The sequence below is a fragment of the Ammospiza nelsoni genome, chromosome 5 (assembly GCF_027579445.1).
Source record: "Ammospiza nelsoni isolate bAmmNel1 chromosome 5, bAmmNel1.pri, whole genome shotgun sequence".
Lineage (NCBI taxonomy): Eukaryota > Metazoa > Chordata > Aves > Passeriformes > Passerellidae > Ammospiza > Ammospiza nelsoni.
In genome coordinates this window covers 38,998,093-39,017,329 of record NC_080637.1, presented here as the reverse complement: position 1 = coordinate 39,017,329, position 19,237 = coordinate 38,998,093, and the positions used below count along the sequence as shown (strand labels likewise).

The 19,237-nt window shown below is 39.0% G+C and overlaps 1 protein-coding gene across 6 annotated transcripts in view; it reads left to right on the top strand.

Annotated features, from left to right (window-relative positions):
- PPP1R12A (protein phosphatase 1 regulatory subunit 12A) overlaps positions 1-19,237 on the top strand; it is a 113,517-nt gene that overhangs the window by 28,478 nt on the left and 65,802 nt on the right. For all 6 annotated transcript variants that reach the window (XM_059471538.1, XM_059471537.1, XM_059471540.1 and 3 more), the window contains exon 2: positions 16,189-16,319. In XM_059471538.1, coding sequence (XP_059327521.1) covers positions 16,189-16,319 — 131 coding nt within the window. The remainder of the gene's footprint in view (positions 1-16,188; positions 16,320-19,237) is intronic.

Below are 19,237 nucleotides of genomic sequence, written 5' to 3'. Positions count from 1 at the left end.
TTATCTACCTAAATGGTTGTCAAGTGGCAAGTAAGAGCACATGAGAGAGTGAGCTCTATTTGGAACAAGATTTAAATAGTACAGGCTAAACACTCAGAGATAAAGAAAAATCCATAATTTTGAATAGCCACACATTACAAAAGTACTGATCATCTCACAGATTGAATGAAACAAATTCATTTAGCCACAGGGAAGTAGAAATCATGTAGGACTCTACGCAGGTCAGAGGTTTGTTGGGCAAATTGCTTTGGCTTAGGCAGTGTTAATCAAAGCATTTCCTAGGCCTGGAATATTTGGCTGTTCAGCCTTACTATTGCTTATATATAGGTGCATAAATGAATATTTAATGTCAAAGTAGAGTCCTTAGGAGAAGCATAAAGGTCTAGCACTTTTTTTGCCTAATTTAATAGTGAAAATTATGCTGGCAGAACAGCTTTCCCCTCCAGAAGTTTTTTTGTACATGTGTGTAGAGTAGGAAGAGCAAGCTCAAGACATCAAAGGTCATCTTCTGGAATGTCAGGAAGTGGGTTTCTCTCTTCTGTACAACATGGAGTCCGTTTCTCCCCAAGTACTCTGAGGCATTTGGAGTATGGCCCCTAGCCTGATGGATAGAGCTTTTGTGAAAATTAATTGAGGACCAGTTTTCAGAACAGTTTGCATTGCAGGAGCTTTTGGTTTACAGCATGAACAGTGGATGATTGAGTAGTAGAGAAAGTCACACAGGCCTTTGTTCATTTGTCTGAAATGTGAAAACTTGGAAGTCTTCCCTGTCAAACCATACCCCTGTCCTTGCTATTGCTCCTCCCCTTCCAGGGACACTGGGTGGGTACCCACCAAAACTCTGCAGTGCTTGGACTTCCCCCCTGCTCAGGCAGTGTGTGTGCTTTTTCCATAATGTTAAAGCAATTTCATTTTTTGTGGGTTTTTTTTCACTTGTTTAGCATTTGTTTGTAGGTATTTGTGGGGGAAAGGCAGTCAGTAAAGCCAGTGTGCATTTGTATGGCTGACCTTGAAGCCAATGTGCTTTTCTGCCAGGCTTTCATTTTTGTGCTCTTTAATAATAATCACCTTTAACTAGTAATCTGATGTACAAGAAGCAAACTTCAGAACATTTGTGATTGATTTTGTGATGACATGCCTACTGGTAAGGTCAGGTAAACAACAGACTTCTGGGCTTTTGTTATTTCTTTCAAGCTGACAGTCCTGGTAAAGAGAAACTTCAGTGTATTTTGTGTCCTGTTGTAATTCAGATATGTCAGCAGCCTCTCAGAAGTTAGAAGTCAATATAAACGAGTTAGTGCATAATTAGCAATTTAGGCTTTTGTCCTTTTCTCTAGAATCCCTTTTAGACTGAAACTGAAGTGGCTGCAGCTCCTGCAGGTGCAACTGAGGCAGTACCCTACTTTGCTGCCTTGAGAGGGTGTGCTCTTCCTCCCACCATGCTGTTTCCTTTCCCTCCTCCTTTTTTGTTTGTTTCAGTGGGTGGGGAGGAAGAAAAGGTTGTTTCTGCCGTGCTGGTTAGTGAATTGGCTAATGGAGAGTCTGACAAATGCTTTTGGGAGTGTGCAGTTGAGAATGAGGAGGAGAGTGGGACCTCCCTGTTTGTCAACAGTGAACTCGTGTAGAATCATGCCCTGAGTGATTATGATTAGTGTATGTTAGCTCAAAGGAATTAGGGTTTTCTGGTTTTATAACACTACCTCCTGCAGGGAACAGATTATTGCTTAAAAGTCATCTTGAAACATAGGCATATTATTGGATAGGGATGGTGTTTATAAGAACTTTGAAATGTTTTCATTGTCTGAATGTCATAGAATCTAAAGCAAAATATTCAGATGGGGATCCAATTGCTATCAACTGGGATATGGTTTTTGTGTAACTGCCTAAAATCAAGTGTAGCAGGAAAAGAAGATCATAAAAGCTCAGTTTAAATGCTTTCTTAAAGTGTCTGTTTTCATCAGCATTCAAGAACTTTTACCAAAGGTATATTCTCCATTATCTCTTAAAAGTGGTACTGTGTGCAGCTACAGTGAAAAAAATACATCACTAGCAAGTTTCTTTAGTGCCTTTTCTCCTTGGAACTCATTTCTGAGCTTCCAAAATTTGGCATGCAGGACTGAGAGGCTGGAGGTGAACTGCTGCAGCAGGTGTATGAAAGTCTGAATTCCTTGTTCTGTGACAGAAGTGCGGAGGACACCATGATTTTGTCACGCAGATTTTGGCATGTATGCTGTGGGTGACAGTTGCTCATCTAGTTACAGTATTTTACTCTGGCTTGCTTGCATAGATGAAATTATTCTTAAGAAGGTTAGCAAGAACTACAAAATTCAGCATTGACTAGTTTACAGGTTTGCCTCTACACACAGAGATAACTTGATTTGTGAGGATTAAAGGCTCTGTAGAGGATGGGGAATATACAGGTGTCTCCTTGCCCTGTCTGTAAACTCTTCCCTAGAATTTGTAGACACTTAGGAGATAGCAGGCATGACCTCTTGAGGCACTGCAGGTTCTGCCACACAAAATAGGCATGACCAGAGCTGTGACTTGGAGAGTCATTAAGTCGTGCCGTGTGAAATGCTGCAGATCCCCTGTCTTACGTGTTTGGTGGCAGTGGTGAAGGTGGTACAGCCTGCATCAGAGCATGCAAACTAATGCAGAATGAGGCTTGAGATGGTGCTGGTGCTGGAGCACACACAGCAGTTTGACGAAAAAGAAGCTGCTTTTTTTGTAAGATACTGACAAAAAGTATAACAGTTTTTGTATAACAATGCTTCTAATACAGTGAGGAAAAGTCAACATATATCATTCTTGACCTCTGTATCAGAGTAGGTATCAGAGACTGTGTCAGAGTCTGGTTTGCTTTGTAATGCCATGAAGAGAACAACAGTAACACTGGTTGCAGATGCAGTGTAGAGAACTGCTTCTCAAAAATGCTCAGTTTGTTCTGGGTTTTCATGCACTGTGTGCCGAAACAGCACACATCAGAGTTAATCTGATACTTCATATGGTGAGGGTATACTGTGACAGAAAAAGAGAAATCTGTTGTAACTCAGGTTTGGGGAGACATACTTCAAGGTGTCCTCTCCTGAGGAAGCCTCTTCAGGCTCTGCACCGAAGGTGTCTCTGCTGGTAAGCTTTCATGAGCGTCTGTGAACAGTTGGTCTGAGGGGGGTGAGCTTTCATCTGGCAGGGCTGCAAGCTTGAAGAGCCTCAGTGGACCCACGTTGATTCAGAACTGTTTGCTCGTGCCCCAGATCATAGGAGTGAGTGTCAGCTGCATTCTGGGCCCATCAGGTCATCAGGCTCCATGGTGCGGAAAAAGCAGTGCTGCTGGTGGTGAAGCTAAGCAAAGCTTTTGGGACAGTATAACTGTGTTGACATGGTGTATAGCCTTCTGGCTGATAAACCTAATGAACCTCGGTTATCTTAGAATCTTTCACATGGATTATTTTTTGTTTGTTTGTTAGTTAATTTTTTATTTATTTTATCCAGTATGGCTGACAAGCTAACACATTCAAGCATTCCTGTTGCTGCTTTGCAGTGCTGGTACGGTGTTATCAGTCCTTTGCTGTTTTGCACGTATTTCACAATCTCTTTAGAAGACAAACGTTGGCAACCTTAAAGCGACATTAGTTCTTGAAGAGTGCCTAGGGAGCTACCCAAGCACACTTGTGACCAAGATCTACTAAGTTAAAATAGTGGTCCATGGGGTTTTAATATTCTTCCTTATTACTAGTAGAATAGAATGTATATCAGCCTCATTATGCAAGATAAAACTTTCTGATTCTTTCAAAACACAAAATAGAAGTATTTGTTGACCAACTTTCTATATTTATTTATTTATGCCCTATATACTGTTTGTGGGTTTTTTCCCACTCTTAACATATCTAAAAAATGCTTTAGTATTCCTGCCCATGACAGCTGTGTTTTTCATTGATGTTTCTAACTTTTCCTTCCAAATCTCTGCTCTGTTACTGAAAGTTTATACTATCCATACCCATTTTACTTCAGATTTTATCTTGATTGTCTCAGTTTTATTTGTTAAAAATTATTTTTAATTGCTACCATAATTTTGCTTTATTTCCTTACTACTGTAGCTTCCTAATAAAATTGCCTTTTAGAAAATGGCTTCTGGTTCATGTGACACCCATTCAGAGGATTAAAAAAAAGACTTGAAAATTGGCTCTTTTAAAATGCCATGTATCGTGTATATATAGTGACACATACTGTTGTGGGTGGGTCTAAGTAAGCTCAGATTATTTTACTTGTTGGCTGTTGTCTTCCTGACCATTTTTCACTGTAATTGGGATGTAAGTAGTTTCTTAGGAACTTGTGACTACTTGCAGTTTCGTTAATCTGTCATAATGAGTTTCTAATGGGACAACTGTACCAAAGAATTTCCTGTTTATATAGACCAGAGGGAATCCGATGTCAAAGCTGGTACTTTTATCCTGCTCTTTTGGGAGAGAGAGAGGGTTCCAAAGTGGATTTTGTGGCTCAAGAGAAATCCTGGATGGCCTTCCCTGTTAGGAAGTACTCACGGCTGTTTTCTCGCGCCAGTGAAAAATTTGGATAGAATCCAAGGCCAGTTGTTGAGGTGGGACTGGGGTTGCTGCTGGGGCAGAGGAAGGGCCCACATGGGAGCGCCCCCATCTTCCTGCAGCCAGTGAGGAAGCTCGGCAAGTTCGCGGCGTGGCGAGCCTATTGAGGGCAGTGTTAAGTTACACTGTGGCAAAAACGCCTTTTTTAGAAGTTGCAAACTCTGTGTGCGCAGTTGAACAGCTGCATAGCTGGCCTTTGAGAGAGAGGGAGTTTGGTCTTGAATATTTCTTTTTATTCTTTATAATTGACAGAGGCTTGTGGTGTGTTTGATTATTATCTCTTTATTTGTTTGAACAAACAATTTTGTTAAACATTCTGAAGCGCATACAAATTATTTTAGAGGATTGCTTAGCAATGGGACACCATGAAAACACTTTTTTTTTAACTTCCAAAGGTTTCTTTAAATTACTTGTCTGACTTGAATTTTGGCTTTAGGTATATCCTGATGTCATTCATCTTATAATTGAGGAGAATTTGAGTCTTGGTGACTCTTGTCTGTTGTAAGTACCTTAACTTTTGGAGACCACAGGGACATTTTTTTGTTCAGATTAAATGAGAAAAAAGGCTTTGGACAGGCTCTTCCAAATGATGCTCTGTGTGTTCCTACAATGTGGAATATGAAAATGTATATGGAAATTACCTGACAGGTAATTTCTATACCTTATGCACTCCCCTGAGTAATTCCTTCAAACTTTCAACAGAACAGAAAGCAAAGCAGGTCCCAGTTTCTTCTGGTTTTGTTCTGCATGTATTTCTGAAAGCAGAAATTAAATGAGTGATTGTAAAATGAAGTTATGTATATATGTGTGTTCCACAGCCATTGCAGAAAATTGGAGAGCTGGTTCCTGGGGTTTTTATTTTTTTTTTTTTTTTTGGTTGAAAAATTAAGTTAAAATGCATAGACATCACTGTTATGTGTAAAACACACCGTACTACGAAGATTGTTCTGGAGGTTTCTCAACACTTCTGTGCTGGCCTGCCTCAGAGCAAGGCCTGTCCTGAGGAGCATTGAGGTGTTACTGCTAAAACACCAGGTACAGGTATTGTCTGACACCTGCAGAGTTGCAGGGACTGGAAGCTGCAGGTTTCTCTCCTTATTACCATCTGAATAGAAAAAAATCTACATTAAAAATACAGTTTTGAGAAAAAGAAGCTGTTTGATATTTACTGTAACAAGTTTGGCTGATTTGCTTTTGGATAATTTCACCTAAACTCTGTTTAATTGGTTTTTTTCAGAAAAACCCTGGTTTTCTGCTTACGTTTGGGTGAGCCTGTCAGAATACTTTACCTTCATCCTGAACCTGCTGATTCGCAACCTAAGTCATCTTCAAGACTTAGTAGCATTTTTGAAAAGCTGAAAATTATTTCCAATTTATCTAGTCAATTCAATGAATCATAAGTTTGATCACAAATTGAAGAATTTTCTGGGATTTACATGAGAGAAGAATAGCTTTTCTTTTCCCAGTCTAGGAACAGAAAGTAGCAGGGGCAAGATATTCTTTCCTTAGAAATGGAAAATTGAGAAACAATTAATTTCCATGTGTATATGTCGTCCTACTTGTTTAAAATGGCTTTGTGCACAGAATGCAGTTTTGATAAACAAATATATTTATCATATCTAACATTATCTGATTAATGTTTAAGCAATTTGAAATGCCAGTGTTGGTTCTCATTTTATTTTTGGTTCCATCCATGTATGAGTTTTTTCATTCAATTGGATGATATTCACTTTTTACAGGTAAAATGCATATAAATCTAACTGATTTATTATTCATACTTCACACGTACTTTTTATTCTATGTTAAATTGAGTTATACAAATTAGTCATTTATTTGCATAGATTCCCCTGCTTAGGGAGTAAAAGAGCCCTGACTGATACCACCCCTATCAGCTTACTAGATCTGCTTTTACTACTCATATACTCTATAATGCTAAGGAGAAAACTGCACATGGCAAGTGCTAATTGAATGAGTGTCTTACTGCCTTTTTGTATCTGTAATCTTGGGTTTTTTTTCTGTTAAAGGCCCTTTTTATTGTCAGAAATAAGGTGCAGTAGGATCAGAGCACAGAAAGTCTGTCTTGATTACTCTGGGATGCTCTATCAGCATGTAAATTTTTCCCCCTTGATGGTGTGAAGGGTTATTATTGTTTTTCTTAAATTCGATGTTATTTTTTTTATTCTGCTCAGTTCTGCCACTTCACTTAGCTAAAATTAGAAAGCAGGGAACACTTCCCCTGGATCCTGCTAATACAGAAGATTAGATGTCAGCTGATGACTGGAGTACAAACAGCCTATGAGTTCAGAGGAAGGCTGATAGATGTGGTTAGGTTTGCTTTCTTCCAAGGCACTGCACTCTTCCACTCTGAAGAACTCAGAACTGTATAGAGGTGATAGTCAGAAGCAGAGGGGAAAAAAGAAAACTTGGCACTTGTTGTTTAAATTTAATAGAAGGAACATAGAAATGAAAAAAAGCTATTTGTTTATGTAAAGAGGTTCCCCTGCAAAGTTTTCTTGACGCTTTTTTGTTTTGCTAGATTATATTGGTTAAGAAAGTGCATTAGGGGATATCAGGAGGTTAAGTATTTTAAACTGAAAAGCTATTTTGGCCCAAGAACTTGATTAGACACCCATATGCTAAAAGCAGGTTATGTTTACTCATGGAAAAAAAAAAAAACCCTATTTGAAATGCAATTGGCTACTCTTTAATTTGACTGGGACAAAAATACATGTTATTGCACAAAAATATATGACATTGCTTTCTCCTTCTGAAATGTAATATCTACACATTGTGTGACCATGAAAACTAATTGCTATCTGCCAAAGTTGTAGCAATAAATGCTTAGTGAAAGCATTACTGTATAATGGCACTGTATTTTTACAGGATGCCAGTTTTGTTTACTCGTGAACCTTGTTTCTTTTCCATACTTGTCAGGAGGTAGATGTGGAGGGTTGTATTGTCTTTGTCCCACTGACTGTGGTGCATCAAGCACAGGGCCTGTTCAGCCTTGAGGAAAGATGAGTGAGAGGGTGCCTGGTCCCTGTCTGTCAGTATCTGAAGGGAGTGTGTCAGAGGAGGTTTCCAGACTCTTCTCAGTGGTGCCAAGCAATAGAACAAGAGGCAGTGGGCACAAACTTATGCACAGGAAGTTCCACCTGAGTATGAGGAGGAACTTCTTTACTGTGTCCTGGAACAGATTTTCCAGAGAGGCTGTGGAGTCTCCCTCACTGGAGATACTTGAGAACCGTCTCAAGCACCTGTGCCATGTGCTCTGAGGATGACCCTGCTTGAGCAGGAGGCTTAGGCTGGATGGCCCACTGTGGTCTGTTCCCACCTGACCCATTCTGTGATTCTCTGATCTGTTGAAATTGCCTCAGCAGAGGCCAGAAAAAAGAGAAAGCCTTCTGTGGAACAACAGAGCTTGAAATTCAGTTCTGGATGCAACTCCCACATTCACTGATTTTTGGTGTGTGCTAAAATGAGGATCTGTCATATGTAATTTATACATACTTACCTGCCTAAGCCTTCTGGGTTCAAGACATCTTGTGAATTTGCACATTGTACCAGCTATAATACCATGGTGTCAGTCAGATCTTCATTTCTCCATTTTGCTTGGTAAACTCCTGTTCTTTCACTTGGCCTATGGTTAAAAAGCTGCTGAAAGTTCATTTGTAAGCAAATTCTACAAAAAGTACTAATTTTCTTTTTAAATTGAAAGAAATCAGAAGAAAAAGCAGAAGTTGTTTCTCAGGCACTTAATACCACAAGTTTAAGAAGAAGCCTCATTTGTGTGAACGTCAGACAGAGATTGCTTCGTAGAGTCCAGTCTCTTACCAACTTTGTCAATATGTTGAGCCAGGACAAAAAAGACCACTCAGGCAGATAGAGCTGCACCAGCATCAGTAACTTAGTCTTTCAATGCCATTTGGTTTGATCTCTTCCAAAATATTTTTTTTCCATGACATCTCATTTTCCAAGGATTATTTGAGGGGTTTAGGCAGATGTTTTTGGCAGGTTGTCCTGAGATTTTCCTTTGCGTTGAAGTAGATGAATACCATTAAAACTTAATACTACATATTTAGTATGGTGGTTTTAATTAAGAGATAACTTCTGGTATGGGAATTTCAAGTGTTCCTGAAAATAGATTTTCACAGAGCTAAAAATGAAAACAAATATTTATTTGAAGCACATTTGCATTCAATACTAGGTAGCCTGGAATAGTGGGGATTATTTCAGCTAGAACAGGAGCAGACATTAGACTGGGTTATTTTGTCCATATAATGTCTGTCAGAATGAGTCTTGATCCATTGCTGGGATTGGTAACACTCAGGGTAGCATCTCTGGTTAGAGTAAAAAACGTTGCAGCAGCCAACTCTCCTCCTTTTCTATCTTGGCAGGAGGTTAGAGGGCAAGAATAGTTCTATCTTTACTTGAAGCACTCTGAAACAACTCAAATGTTGCAGTCCTGATTAAGATCTATGGTTAAGCATTCATTAGGATTTAAATAGTGGAAAATCCCTATGAGATCAATTTTTTAACATGTTGATTATATCAGTATCAGCAGCGATAGATTTTAGAATTTTTCATTAATTGTGCCCATAATTAAACCTGTGGCTTTAACTATAAGTTACAAACTAGCAAAACTTAAAGGCATGTAATTAAATTTGTAATTCAGTGTAGCAAAGAAAACATGACAGAATTGTAGGATGGAAATTACGTTGTGCTCTTACTGCATATTTGAGCTAAACATTTACTGACTTCATGTAGCACCTGGTTTTATCTTGGAGCTGAAAGAAAATCTTAAGTGAACTTTTGTTGAGATATATTCATGTATATATATTCATGTATTCATCTTAGAAAACTTTGACAAGCTGTTTACATGAAGTGGAAATAATAGCTAGAGAAGTTTGAGTTCTGGAATGATTTGTCTATTTTTGTCAGTGTTTGACAGTTCCGTGGTATTTCAATTAAGCAAGGATAGTTAATGGGTGCTCAGTTTCAATAGACTCTGCATGCCTTCCCCATGAGACTTGAACGGACATGAAATGTTGTATCATCTTCAAGTAGTGGTTTTTCCTTAGGAGAAAGTCTCTTTCTTACCTGCTTTTGCAGATGTCTAAAATGGTTCTCATTTTCTGCGCTTAAAAGGGAAGTGTTTCCAAGAGATTTCTCTGGAGAAGATTTTGCTGTTGCTTGCAGAAGCCATGAGACACTCTTGAAGTACTTTGGTAGTTTGAATTATCAGATAAAGTAATAATAATTTTAACTATTTCTTATGGGTCAGTTCTCCAGGATTTTAAATAGTAGGCCATTCTTACCAAAACATAACACACAAGTGTATCATAGGCACAATATTTACAGGCAAGCTAAAGAAAGGAACGCTAGTCTAGCAAAAGAGTAATATTACTAGTTTAGCAAGGATATTTGCATTGTAGGCCATACCATTTTTGCTAGAAAGCATGCTTTAACAAAGTAAAATATTCAATCCTAAAATTAGATTTTTTCAGTAGGCAAGGTATCCAGTACCAGCTCAGTGAAAAATAGAGGCTGTGACTTGTGGCTTCGCTAAATGAACGCTTAATTTCATAATTGAGCAACATTTGTCATCTGTAATACTAGATTAAGACCTGAAGTTCTGTTACAACACCAAAACTCTTCTGTTTCTTAACATAAACATGCACGTCAACAGCAGCCTCTTCACCCTATATGTACTGTATTAAACAGAATGCTTGGCAAATGTAAAATACCTGCTTTTATAGTGATAGCTTGAATGGTAAATAGGTGTAGTAATCACTAATATTTCATAACCTCATTTGTTGGTCATTCTTATTACCTTTCATCCTGAGAGTGTTCCAGAATACTCATTGAATCTTAGGATGTAGTCATAACAAGTATTAGAACTTTAGGATGTTATACTTGGTATGAAAACATTGAATTAATAGCCGAGTAAGAAATTAAGGTGCAAAAAAATTCCTCCTTTGTTCTAGTGGCAGTAACTCCCAGATTACTTTGACTCTGTAACTTGAAAGTTAGATAAGGCTCATGTTTCATTTCATACACCTTACTGCCACTTCATTTGTTGGTATTGCATTGTTAATGTGCAGCATAAATATGTAAGTTATTGAAAAGTGGAAAGTGTTGCTTGGACCTGGTTTGGTTCTTTTGACCAAATTTCTTTTTAGACTTTCTCCATTAGTGGTTTATTGATAGAAGAAAACGTCTAAGAATTGCAATATGTGAACTTATTCTTTTTTTTGCCAGTGTCAGTGAAGATGAACAGAAGATGTGATTAGTGAACTGCAGTGTCCTCTCTCCTAAGAAAACCTTTCCTCATGAGGGCAAAAATCATTGCAGAGTGAGACCAGCGTTCAAACTGTGGGGGTTATCTCATGGTGCTGTGCTCACTGGGAGGGCAGCACGAGGACTTGGGTGGGAGCAGGAATTGTTGAGTTCACACTGTGAACTGCTCTGTGGCGCCATTATTTCAGAGGATTCATGGTTAACCACCTTCTCATGACAGCTGGTGAATTTAGTTCTCTTCAGCCTCTGTTCCTGTCTCAGTTTGAGGTGGAACTGCTGAGGAAGTGTAAGGAAGGGAGGGAGGACAGTGAGATAGACAGTGAGTTACGTGATTTCTGTAGGAAGGCTGTATAAGGCCAGGTTGGATGGGGCTCTCAGCAGCCTGACGTTCCTGCCCATGACAGGCATTTGGATATAGATGTGTCTCTTCCAACCCAAAATATTTTATTTTTCTGTGAAATACTTACAAACAAGAAACTAGGCTTAAATGTGTTGTAAATTCAAAAGTACAAGGGGTAAGAATCAGTTGCTAATTTAGAAATATGTCTTTCAAAAAGTGTCAGTTTGAAACAAGAAGCTTTAACACAGGCTTTATAATGGGTGAAAATTCAAAGGGCAACTAAATTTTGTTTCTTTGATAGTGGAATTAGAACATGAAAATGAATTTCAGAACAATGCTGCTTCTCTGAATACAAAACCCATTTTAATGTAATCCAAGCAAATAATTCTGCTTTAAACATATAAAGATAAGATTATTTTTCTTTCTTTTTCTTATTTATTTCATTTTAAATTCTAGTTGCCTTTCTGATCCAGTTTAGCACAATGTGTCAGCATAGCTGACATAGTAAGGAAGTGTGGTATGTGATGGCAGAGGAACAAGCAACCCAAGGTAAAGAGAACAGGAGCCATTTTTAACTATCTCTGCTGCTTTAATTTGATTCTCAGGTGCATTAGCGCAGATGTTCATGTCCTGCTAAGTCCCGTTGGACCAACTGGAATTACTTCACTGGAAAAATTGAAAGAGGGGACAAACTATACTCCAGACCCACTGTGTGAGGTCTTCTTCGTGTTTCCAGTATTCACAAGGCAATTCAGAATGGCTGTTGGACTTGTTTCATCCCTTTAATATATTCTTCTGTGTTCATATTCTTGACTCTTTCCTGTAGCAAGAGTAAAAAAGGAAAAAATTAAATGTGATGGCAGAGGTGTCAAACAAAAAACATTTGCTTTCATAATAGATGCAAAATAGTTTATGGACTAGATCAGAATACTGATCTAATCAGTAAAAGGGTAGATTTTAATCTGTTTGTGGAGAACGGAGACAAACTTTACCAAAACTCACTAAAAGAAGTGTAATGTCTGAATGCCTAATTTAGATGGCGTTACCTCTTTAGATGTTAATGAAAATCAGTAAAAATTGTAGCCCCATGTAAGGTGCATGGTGTATGGGTCTGCTTCATGGAAATGGGACAGTGCTCTAACAGACTGATTGCTTCTTTCCCTACAAGATTTCTGATTTTTTCAAAATAGTTACAGGCTTGTTCTTCCTGTCTTTTGGGTGAGAGTGCTGTCTGCTGAATTCTTTGGGTGCTTACTCCCTGAAGAACCAAGCATTTCTGATGTTTCTTTTAAAATTGCTTCATTTTAAGGCTACTGACTAAGTTGTATTTCCCCGTCACCTGCGTTCTTAGCGCGTAGTATCAAGAGCCAGCAACATCACCTGCCACTTGCACTGAAATACGAAGTTGTGGCAGACAGTTTATAGTCTAGCATGTTCAGCAGGTATCTGGTTGTCTCCTTTTGGGTATTTATGGGAAAATGTTAAAATGTTGTTACCAGCACAAGCTAGACCTACCTAGGACTGGTCTGTGTGGGAGCCAGGTGCTGTTGATTTTTGCTGGTCTTTGTAGTCCAAGTTTCAGGTTGTTGTACAAATGGAAAGTGGTTTTCTTTTCTGGACTTCAGTGTACTTCCTTTTTCTTATCAGAAAAGGTAACCAGACTTTGTATTCTCAACTTTGCTTTGACTTTATGACTGATTAGCCTAATTTCTAAATTGGTTCTCAAAGGAAACAAGGTTTGTATGATTGCACTGGCAGCTGTCGTTCTGTTTGAGGCCCGTTTGCTAGGTCAAATCTGGCAGGGTAATGAGTGCTTCATGTGGAAATGCCTTTCTGCAGTTGGTGAGGGGTTGAGGGAGAGAAAGCAGTTCATGGGATGAAGGGTATCTTGTGTGTGAGCTCCCGTGTTCTGCTTGCCCTAGGAGCTGGCTGGTGTATGTGCTCTGCAGATGTGTTTTGCAAGCACTTGGAAAGAGCTTCAGGATGACCTGTGCTTTCACTGAGTGGTTTACGGTGCTCTTGGTGTGAATGTGGGCCATGGAGGGAGAGACTGGGAATAAGGGCAGAGACTGCAAAGAACTGAGGTGAGTCTTGGAAGGGCTGTAAGAGATGTGCAGAAGGAAGACCTGCAGCTGTCTGTATCCTGTGTTCAGATTCTGGGACAGAAATAAAAGTGAGAATTTATCTTTCTGAGTTACTGCAGCATCAGTGGAATTCTAGTTATTTACATCTTGCATGAACATTGCTTTTCCCTTTGTAATAACCTGCAGGCTGAGATCTAGAAGGGCAGTCTGTTCAGTGACTACTGCTTTAAGTTTATCACGCTGCTCTGACAAGCTTTCCTTTTGTGGTTGAGATGTCAGTCTTTAACAACAGAGGCACTTCTGACACTTGATAAATATTGCTTTTAGAAGTGAACAGTGCAGTAGAAATGGAAAAACATTTAGATAAAATTTCTTTTATAACATTTGTTTCTTGGCTTTCTGTCTTAAGGTACCTGATGATAGTGAGAGTGCCTTTCCTACGGAAAGTGCTGAGAGTGATAGGATCTATGTAACACCTGCCTGTAGTTCTGTTAAGAAAAAAAAGGGCACATGGAGACATAGGATGCAATCCATTCATGTTTTTCAGCAATAGAATCAATTGCAATTTGTTGTACTAGACTTAAGATAGGTATTATCTTTTTGGAGACAACAGCAAGTTTTTAATAAAATATTTTTGGTTATGAATGTACAGTTTCTGATAATATCTGAAAAGTGTATTTGAGCTCTCCTGATTATTGCCATGTATGGCACAATAAACTGCCCAAATTTGGTCAAATATTTTTAGCCACTTAGTCATATGTCTTTTAATGTGCTGCATATGTAAGCTTTTGATTCACTTAGCAACAGCACTTTTATGACTATGTCTTGCCAGGTTTTCTCATGTGTATTTGAAAAATAGGCAAGAATTGTTGAGTTGTGTCACAATCAGATGGTTGGGTTTTTGTTTTTGGGGTTTTTGGTTTTTTGTTGGTTGGTTTTTGGGTTTTTTGGTTAATAGCAGTAATCAGTTTTAAGACAGCTTTTTTCACAGATAATGAATTTTTTTGAATTTTAAGATCTTAAGCATGCATCATATTAAAATTTAGTATTCAAATACCTGTGTTGGAAAAAATGTTTCTGATATAAATTTATTTTTCCTTATGGTGAATATTATTATAGATGTAGAATATCAGTGGTTGGACAAATTGAATATCCAGAAAAACTGGATATATGGCTATATATGGTTGATATTTCTGTTAAGTGTAGACATCTGAGTTTCTTGAATTTCTTTTCCTCCTAAACTGATTAACCATATCTTGTGTTTGGACTCTTTATCACTAAGTTACAAAATTAAGTCTTACAAAAAGAGGTGATTCTCTTCTTTCAGAGCTTGTTATAAGTGTGTAATCATTGTACACTGTTGATAAGTGGGAGAAATTGAAGACAAATATGGTTGACAAACTGGTAGTCTTTATTGTTGGAGTATGTTAAGAAATTATTTTATTAGGGATGGATATGACTAAAAAGTTTTCAAGTCAGTTTTCAAGAATACCTGAAAAGAAAGGGAAGATTTCATTTAAGAATGGGGTTATCTTTTTAACTGAAAAACAAATAATGCAAGCAGTGTATTGCAGTCTAGTTGCAGTCTAGCTGTACCTAACTAAAGCAAATGGAGTTAAAGAAGGATGATTTGTGGCTGGTTTTCTTTGGCTCCTTACACTGGGCAGCAACATTCTCCTCATGGTGTGGCTGTTGCCTCAGCATTGCAGAATGGAGGAAAGCTTCAGGATTAATCTTTGAGCATGCAGTTGCTTAAATAGTGATATCCGAGTTGTTTTCTTTCTGTAGTGAAACATTATGTGATTTTGGGAATTTTTCAGAAGTATTCTGAAAAGTAAAATTTATACCTTAGTTATATTTCATTAGAGGCATAATTCCCTAGTAGGATTTAGGAGCTCAAGAGTAGAGGTTCTCATTTCAGCCATGTGGCTATGTAGCATTGTTGATTTATTAAGCTGAAAAATTAATACCAGTCTTGTGGGGTCTAGCTGCTTGGAGTTCTTGCTGCCCTGAAATGCAGAGGGACTTTTCTCTCAGTTGCTCTGCCCTTTTAAGGGCAGCAGGATAGAAGTTGGCAGGAAAACTCACTGAGCACCCTGTGAGAAAAATACTGGAACACAGAGAAGAAAGGCAAAACAGGAGTCAGCCAAGATGGAGTTCTGCAGAATGGCAGCAGTTCTGCATCTGAGCAACGCTGTTTGCTTGGTAATTAACAGATGTGGGCTGATGATAAGATTTTTGCAACTGCCTAAATGATACTCAAATAAGTTTACAAACAGGAGTGATTAATAGACTGTTATAAGATTTATGGTGGTATGGAATATACTGCAGTAGGAAACAGTGGGGTGATGTTAAAATACTATGCAGCATCCCCATTGTACCCCACAGTTTCATGAACATTGCAGGTAAAATCACATTATGGTATTGTTTTCAAAGTGTTTCCCTTGCTCTTAGTCACAATTCTGCTTCATGGTGTAGCTGTTTATTCAATTTTAATATCCACTCAAGTGGCTGAGCTGGACCTGGGATGAAGGGACGGCTTGAGGAACCATTTTATACTGGACAATAAGGGTTCAATGGGGTTTGTAAAGGGCTTATCAGAAAACCAGAATGCATTTACCTGAGAAAATAATATTTTTTTGCTTTTTTAAACTAATTTATTTAAAAAGTTTTATAGATCTGGAACACCTGTTGTTTATCTCTCAAATTCTTCCTGTTTTGCTGTCAGACCCCAACAAAGAAACCCTACTTCCTCCTCAGAACTGAAAATACTTACGTTTTCTCCCAAAGATTTTGCTTAAAGATGTCCATTGTAGAACAGCTTTGATATGAACTTACTTCTTAACTCTTTCTTTCTTTGTAGGCTTGTATAGATGATAACGTAGATATGGTGAAATTTCTGGTGGAAAATGGAGCAAATATTAATCAACCAGATAATGAAGGCTGGATACCTCTACATGCAGCTGCTTCCTGTGGATATCTTGATATAGCAGAGTAAGACTTTTTCCTCTATTTTTAAATCTGTGTATTTTGCTCATACATTGCTAGAGAGACAATAGAAGCAGATGGTATTCATAAGTTGTGTTTTTAGTTGCCTCTGGGATGTGTAGTGAGGAAGAATGCTTTGATATTGTGTGTTGATTGTGAAGTGTGCTACGTCTATACTTTGTGTGTTGCATTTTCTATTTCTAGTTTTTTTACATTGTATACTAGGTAGATACAAACAAACATAAGACTGCCTATGACTGGCAGATTATTTCTTTATATTATTTTTTTTCTGTAGAAAGGCTTTCTGGGGGAAGGCACAGGGACAATGTTCCAAATTACATTTATTAATAGTCTGAAATATTATCCTCAGATAAGTCTGTATGTAGGAGATAAGTTTTACAGTTGTATTTGCAGTCTTGAAACGTTTGTTTTTCAGCAATGGTATAGAACAATTGGCTAGTTCTTTTGGCTGTGGAGCAAAAGCCTACAATAAATGCTGGATGCCTGTTTCAGTGTTAGTTAAAGCTTACTCACTACTGAGTTCCAGGAGTGGTTTTACTATTTTTGAAGTCTTTTGAGGGCCACTGAAGGTGTGCTAAAATTAAAATTTTTCATAGCAGTTAATAAAGTCTTTTTTAAAACCCTTTGGGTAAACACAAAATTCATTAATTTTACCAAATTCATTGTGACATCTGATCCAATGTAAGATTTGGATAAAATAGAAAGCAGTATTTTATCATATAATTATGTACTAATTGCAGTGGTGAAGAATGAAAATTGTGAGTTTGTTCTGTGAGTCTGAGAGTTTTACTTGCTGCAGTCTAGAGAGAAGTGAAAAATTCTGGAGACTCTGGTATATCATTTTCCCTGGAATTTTTTTTGAGATGTTCACAGAGGGACATCCTTTGTATATCCTTTGTATAACCTGGGGCACTGTGTGGCCACTAACTTTGTAATCTGCCTTTCTACGCTATGCTGATGTTTGATGCTGTTGTCCCCCTTGCATGAGTACTGGAAGTGTTTACTTCTTGGCTATACTATTATACTGTACTTGGCTAAAGAATTTCCCTGCAAATTGAGATAATATAGGCCTTTCTACAGTTTAGTGGAAGTAAAACACCTGCCTTTATTCTACAACAGGAAAAAGTTTAGTTAAATGATCTTGATTTGGCATTGCAGCTGAACACAGGCACTTAGTTGGGAAAGAGTGAGCAGTGTCCCTTGTCCACTGAACAGTTTTTCACTATTGACTTGAATATCTGAGATCTGTCTGGTTCTTGTTCTCTCAGATTGGGGCAGAACACCTCTGCAAATTTTCTATAGATAGCCTTTAGAGAAATGGGGTTATTGAACTGTAGTCCTTTGGGATGTGAGAATCTAAGATGTTGGAAGAGCAGTGATTCTGAGGTGCGTGGAGTTTCGAAGATAAGCTGTTGAAACAAATTTCCATATACAGCTGAGAAGGAGAACCTGATGTGAATGGAGCAGTATTTATAGCTGATGATGCCCATAGAGTTTAGATCTTCTTCAGACGGCTTCTCCACAATCTCATCTTCAAATAATTTACAAAAATGAATTCTAGAAACCACAATTTACAGCTGAAGCAAAACTGAGTGCTGTGTCCAGTTCTGGGCCCCTCAGTTTGGGAAGGACGTTGAGACGCTTGAGCGCGTCCAGAGGAGGCAATGAGGCTGGTGAGGGGCTTGGAACACAAACCCTGTGAGGAACAACTGAGTGAACTGGGCTTGTTTAGCCTGGAGAAAAGGGGTGACCTTATCACTTTCTACAGCTTCTACAGCTTCCTGAAAGGTGGCTGTAGTCAGGTGGGGATTGGTCTCTTTCACCAGACAGCAGTTGACAGTATGAGAGAACACAGTCTCAAGCTACGTCAAGGGGAATACAGGTTGGATATTAGGAAGAAGTTTTTTACAGGAAGGGTGATAAAGTTCTGGAATGGTCTGCCCAGAGAGGTGGTGGAGTCACCATGCCTGGATGTGTTTAAGAAAAGATTGGATGTGACACTCAGTGCCATGGTTTACTTGAGGTGTTAGGGCATGGGTTGGATTCAATGATCTTTAGGGTCTTTTCCCACCCAGTGATTCTGTGAATTCTGTGAGGGAAGGTGAAAGGATGATACAATAAAATACCAGAGATTAGAAATTTTGTTTTTATTTAATCCATAGTATGTGTTGGATGCAGCATCTCCTTTAGTGAGGATGCATTCCTGGGAGGCATGAGAATGTGTGTGTGCATGTTTGTGACTGAATCTGATGTATTGTACTTTTAACACCTATTTTTGTGCAAGAGAGAAGACACTCAGGGAATGAGTTCTGTTGTTTTCTACCTTTATTAATAAAGGGCTGGAGAAAGTCTGACCTGTGCTTCCCTTTCTCATCTTCCCGTGGAATCGCCTGTTGCACAGCTTTGTAGTGCTTCTCAAACTGGGGACTTGGCAATCTTGTTTCTGCTTCTTCGGCTGCCATCTAAAGTTTTCTTAGGCTTGCCTTCCTTCCTTCCTTCCTTCCTTCCGCCACTTCCTTCCGCCCCTTCCTTCCGCCCCTTCCTTCCGCCACTTCCTTCCGCCCCTTCCTTCCGCCCCTTCCTTCCGCCACTTCCTTCCTTCCTTCCTTCCTTCCTTCCTTCCTTCCTTCCTTCCTTCCTTCCTTCCTTCCTTCCTTCCGCCCCTTCCGCCCCTTCCGCCCCTTCCGCCCCTTCCGCCCCTTCCGCCCCTTCCGCCCCTTCCGCCCCTTCCGCCCCTTCCGCCCCTTCCTTCCGCCCCTTCCTTCCGCCCCTTCCTTCCTTCCGCCCCTTCCTTCCGCCCCTTCCTTCCGCCCCTTCCTTCCGCCCCTTCCTTCCGCCCCTTCCTTCCTTCCGCCCCTTCCTTCCGCCCCTTCCTTCCGCCCCTTCCTTCCGCCCCTTCCTTC